Source organism: Momordica charantia (assembly GCF_013281855.1).
Source record: "Momordica charantia cultivar OHB3-1 chromosome 4 unlocalized genomic scaffold, Mcharantia_2.0 BLBB01000004.1, whole genome shotgun sequence".
In the NCBI taxonomy this organism is placed as follows: domain Eukaryota; kingdom Viridiplantae; phylum Streptophyta; class Magnoliopsida; order Cucurbitales; family Cucurbitaceae; genus Momordica; species Momordica charantia.
In genome coordinates this window covers 23653163-23659037 of record NW_028275162.1, presented here as the reverse complement: position 1 = coordinate 23659037, position 5875 = coordinate 23653163, and the positions used below count along the sequence as shown (strand labels likewise).

At 34.6% G+C, this 5875-nt stretch overlaps 1 protein-coding gene across 1 annotated transcript; it reads right to left on the bottom strand.

Moving 5' to 3' along the window:
• Positions 1-230: 230 nt before the first annotated feature.
• Positions 231-4536, bottom strand: LOC111012015 (amino acid permease 3). The gene is made up of 7 exons (XM_022286040.2): positions 4374-4536; positions 2338-2431; positions 2018-2251; positions 1810-1903; positions 1515-1729; positions 1273-1412; positions 231-1170 (listed from the first exon to the last, which is right to left on the bottom strand). Exons 1-7 carry the CDS (start codon positions 4377-4379, stop codon positions 517-519), a joined length of 1437 nt encoding a protein of 478 aa, XP_022141732.1. The 5' UTR covers positions 4380-4536; the 3' UTR covers positions 231-516.
• Between the last annotated feature and the right edge of the window lie 1339 nt (positions 4537-5875).

The window sequence follows — 5875 nt, the reverse complement described above, 5'->3', positions numbered from 1 at the left end:
GTTTCATAAACTTTCGATCCATGCCAAGAACTCGTGAACAGAGAGTGTTTTTTTAGTCCAATATAACTTGGGAGCTGTAAAGCTAACTCTACATTGTTACACAAAGTCAAATTTATTAAAATGGTAAGTCAAATATCACTTTATTCCTTTTAGACTTTTTGGAATTTAATGAGGCTGAGCGTTGAAACTTACACTGAAAATAAGCAAAACAATGGCTTCTAAATTACTCATTGAGTTGAAATTTGTTCATTTTTGCATTGTGAAATAGAAACATGATATAATTTGAACATGTACATTCATGATCCCATCTATTTCTTGGAAAAACCAGTAAAAATAACCAACAGAGAAGAGAAGCTTCAGCGTTTGAAGCCTTTTTTTTTCCCTAATGAAGAACTTGAATTAAAAATTAAATGGCTTTTTGTTTTTGACCAGCCCTCTTCCATTCATTGCAGCCCCTTGAGTTCAGTAACTGTGACTGTGATGAGTTCCCATTATAAATCCCTCTATTTATCAGGATCAATAAATTGTGCCAAAGGGCTTGTAGGACTTTAGATCTAGAACAATCCCGGCGACCGATCCGACCGCTGCTGCTACCGATATCACGAGGCAGGCAAAGCTTAATATTTGTAGGCACAACCATCTCGAACTCCAGTTCGGTATCTTCTTTTGCGCAATGTACATCTCAACGGGGAAGTAAACAGTGAGAGGCCAGAATCCGAGAGCACCGAGGAGGCCAACGACGTCGTTGAAGAAGGGAAGAAGCATCGAGATGAGGGTCGTGATGATCACGAACACCGTCCTCCAAACCAACCGGAAGAGGTTGAGTTTGTAGGGGCGGAACCCGGGGATCGGGACCTCGATATCTTTGGTGATGAATGGACTATCAGGAAACTTTTCTGAAGCATACTTCTCCAAGAAGGCAAAGAGGGGTTGGCAGTAGACTTGGTAGGCACCAACAAGATGGATGACAATGGCAGCATTGGCTATGTCAAGCAGCCAGTAAGGGTTGTAGAACCCGAACCCGGTGAGGAGATTTCCGGGTGACAAGTCCCCGAACGCGGCGTATCCCGCACAACCGCAAAGCATATAGAAGAGCGTCGTCACCGATACACTCACCAAAGTGGCCTTCTTCATCGTCTTGGCTTCTGAAGGAGGGGATCTAACAGTATCCTGTTTCCACAAAATACACCTCCATCAATCACTTCAACTTCATATCTAAACAAAACCGAACCGAAACTGATTCGAAACGAACCAATTCCCCGTGATTTCTACCTGAATTTCGATCAGGATGATCGAGTACGAATATGCAAAAGCAATGTCCCCAAGAGCTTGGAAGCTCCTCCACACTTTATCGGTTTGAGTCACAGTGCCAATGCCAATTCCAGTCAAACTGCCTCTGATTTTTCCAGCTCCTGAAACACATCAATCAAACAACAACATGCTCTTTCGTCAAATCCTAAAAAACATTTTCAAAACAAACAAACAAAACACGAAGTTTTGTCTTAACAAACTACCTGCAACTTGAGCAATTCCAAGCCCAAGTCCAATTGTTGAGTATGTAAAAGACATGACAGCAGCAACTATGGAGAGCCACCATAGCTGATCAAAATCCGGAATTTGAGAGAATATTATCTCTATAATACCAAAAGCAATCATATACGGATTGCTATTAATTTTACAAGGATCTTTCCCACCACTAGCGTGGAAGCAGTTCGACCTCTTAATCGCCCTGCAAATTCAAAACCCATTAACATAAATAATCAACAAGAAAAAAGAGGAAAAAAAAACCCAATTTTTAAATTTTCTCACATCATGCTTATGGCTGAGGCAATTGTGTACCCAATTGCCACTCCAACAAGATTCAGATATTGAACAAGCCCACATAGCTTCACATTCAGCCCACCTGGAAATCAAACAAACAGAGAACAAAAGACAGATTTTTTTTAAGTTTTTGCAGATTCTTCACAAAACCCATCAACTTAAATTACCATTTAATCTTTTAATTTCATGTTCTTACCGAGGTTGGCCTGAACGGCGTCCATGTAAGTGTAGTTTCGCTTGCCGGAGACAGGGTCGCCGGAGCGGTAACAGGCGGAGAGAAGAATGGAAGTGTAGTAAGTAACTAAGGAAAACAAGAACATAACCGCCGGACCGGCGACCCAGCCGAGCTGAGCCGTCGCCCAAGCCAGCGACAGAACTCCGGAGCCGATGACGGCTGTAATTATGTGAGCACTCGCTGTCCAAACAGTCCCTGTTTTATGAAAAAAAAAACATCAGCCAAATTCTGTCTGAAAATCAACCACAGAAATTTCGTTACAGAAAATGAAAATTAGTTACCGGTTCGCTTGAGCCGGCCATCGTCGTCAAAGCACTTCGAACCGCCTTGGGGAATCACGTCGGCGGAAATTCCAAAAGCCTGATTCTCACCCATCTTCAAATCAAACAACAAAAAGAAACAAAAAAAATTCAGCCTAATTTTTCAAAACCCTTTTGAAAACAGAGGCTATGAAAAATGCAGACTTCCGGCGGCGGAGGAGGTGGTGGCAGCCGCCGACTATGGCGGAGATGGAAGGGGAGAGGAGGGGTATATATAGAGATTACAGAGGACGGGAGGGAGGGTAAAACGGGAAAATGAAATCCACGTGTTGATTAAAGGCGAGTGGAATTGAAGCGCGTGGGTTGACGGCCGACGAAAATTTCTCACTCTCAGTCTCATTACAAGACATCCACTTCCCCACCACTTTTACTCAAAAAAATAAAAAAATAAAAAAAATAAAAAAAGAAAAAAGAAAATCTAGCTTCCTCTGAAGCTGCAAATGTTTCTACTTTTTCCCTTATTTTGTTGTTTTATATTATATAATATATTTGTTGTCTTATGATCAGAGAGAGAGAGAGATTTTGCTGAAATATGTTGCGTGTTCCAGTTTCATTGTACTGGTGATATTTAATTGCTTAATTCTAGTATTTTAAGTAAATATCAAACAATAATTTGTGCGCGTATGGTTTTACGACTAAAAATATCATCTATCAACTTGCCAATTAAAGCACAATATCTAATTTTTTATAAAAAATTAGATATTCCAATTTCTATTTAGATGTATTAAAAAATATACCATCTAGTATACCATTTTTTTCAAAAGAAAACAGGAAAACAGGAAAACAGGAAAAAAAGGGCCTACGGCATTGTCCTAAATTAGTATTCTAATTTCTATCATGCAAAAGTGAGATTTCTTTGGCCAAAAACACGGTTTCGGAGCTCAACATAAAATGAAAATTTTAAGTTGATTTCGTAACGTTTTTATTTTTTATTTTAATAAATTAGATTTTTTTTATTTAACTTTTAAAAATACGTATTTTTTTTACTATTTTTTTAGTTTTTAAAACGTTGTAAAAAATAATGCATATTCAAATCCTCTCCAAACAAACTTAAATTTTTTCATTCAGAAAATAAATTAAAAGAATAGTTTTCAAATATAGATGTTTCAATATGGCAGGTGTAAATATTAATTGCTCTTGTTGGAGTTTCTACGTTTTATTCATGAAATCTTCTTATCCCCGAATTCTAACAAAACCTCTAATATAAAATATTCTACAACAAGAGATGAATGTCTACTCCCGCCTAAATTTGTAATTAATCTCTAACTTTCTAAATAATATAAATATATAATCTCAATTAACTTCCCTATCTATACATAGATTATCATAAATATTGTATTTGAGGAAGAAGAAAATATGCCTAAGCACAATTTTAAATGTAGAGGTAACTTTTACCTCTGACTTTACGTATTAATGCTCAAGGACTTCAATCATTAAGAGTTCGTTTAGTAACGTTTTTTGTTCTCGTTTCTATTTCCTCATTTTTAATTATAAAAAAATGAATGACATGATCCAACATCCATGAATTCAAGTATTATAGAACAATTTTTTTATTTATGTTTTGGAACAAATTAGAAATGAGAACAAGAAATAAGAAACTTGTTTCGGTTATTTCCAAAATTTCAATACAATTTTGAGAATGTTTAAAAAAATAAAATGAAAAACAAGATATTTCTTAAAAAAATTGGAAACGAGAATGTTACCAAACGTACCCTAAATAACTCCTCCTAAAGAAAGAAGACTATATATATATATCACAACAACTCACTTATAAATAGTTTTGTTAATATCTTAACGAAGTTAATCAAAATTATATGTATCACAACAACTAACGGTTAGTATCATGATCTAAATCATACATCTTTTAGTTCAAATTTCTTCTCTTATTATTGCAAAATGTAATACTAAAGAAAAAGAAAGCTAAAACTAAAAAAAAAAAAAAAAGGTAGAGGATTTAAACACAAACACAAACAAAGCTTGAAATGCGATAATATTACCTTCATTTTGATCAAATTTCCCACCTCCCTTTCAGATGAACAAAAACTTTGGGATGCCCTTCTCTCTCTTGATCTCCAAAGATGTTTCTTTTTTTTCCTCTTTGTTTAGGAGAGGAGAGCGAAGGGCATGAGCATAGAAGATGAAATCTTTAATTTGAGTTGTGAATCCAAAATCTCCATAAAGCCCTTTATATAGCAAACAAAAAACAATATTCAAAATCTCCCTCTGCCTCTCTACAAAGAGAAAGAGGTCACGTGCGAGCACTCTCCTCCCACCATTATTTTATTTTTATTTTAATAATATTTGGAGGACGATGAAGGAGAATAAGGTTCTTGGATTGTTAAACCATCGCCATACACAAAAAGAGCGTAGAGGAGCAAAGGAGAGAGATTTAACACTTATTTTTCCTTTTTTTTTAATTTTAATTTTAATTTTAGTTATATATTATAATGTTTACAGTTTGCATGAAAGTGACATTATTAAAATAATCCCAACGCTAAGGACCATCACTCTTTGTGCTTCCCTTCTTCGCACTATGTTATATATATATATTAATTATTATCTGAAGGAAAGGAAAGTGCCATCTAAATCGTTTCCCATAGGTCGGTTTTGGGAATCATATTCTTCCCACCTTTTATTTTATTTCCCAATGACTGTGGAAAAGGAGGGCCGTTGTTATAAAGCTTTTTTTTCCCCTTTGGCGAAATATTTCATCGAAAAAATGAAAGTAAACTATACAGAAACAGAGAGAAATTCACTGCAAAATAGATCTACTCAAGATTTACCATTCTTAAAGAATTGGAATATAAGAGGAGACCAAGAATGATAAACCCTAGTTCCGCTCTTAATCACTTCTATATTCTATATTTTGTACTCACTTAAATTCTCCGAAACTTTTAAGCATATTTTTTTAGTCTCTAAATTTTTAATTCTTTTAAGTTTTTCTGGCAAGTGCTAATTATATATATATAATGGAATAAGTACGAATGGTCGAGGTGAAAATAAGATCAAAACCTATTTATATATTATAATACGCTCCAGAGAATTTTTTCTTCTTTTTTTTTTTTTTTTGGACTGAAAGAGAAGTATCTTTGAAGTTTGAATAGTCCGAATTCCCTATTTTTATAACTACGAAAGGAGTGAAAAAAACCACCATTGATATTGAATAAGGTATATTTCCTCTATCTCTCTCAATATATTTTGCTTTGTTGAAGGAATATTTGTCAAAAGTTTCGTTCATTGAAAAAGACTATATATATATATATATATATATATATATATATATATATATATATATTTGCACTCTTTGCTTTGCATTTATCAATAATAAATTGAAAAAGTAAGAATCTGAAGCTGTTTTGGTTGAGAGAAGCATATATCATTCTATAAAACATCAATTTCCAGATTCCATGTCTTTGATAATATCGCCAGCCTAAACGTTATTAATACAAGGGAATTAAATGGCTTAACCTCAAATATGAATTTTTATATTTTCGACCAA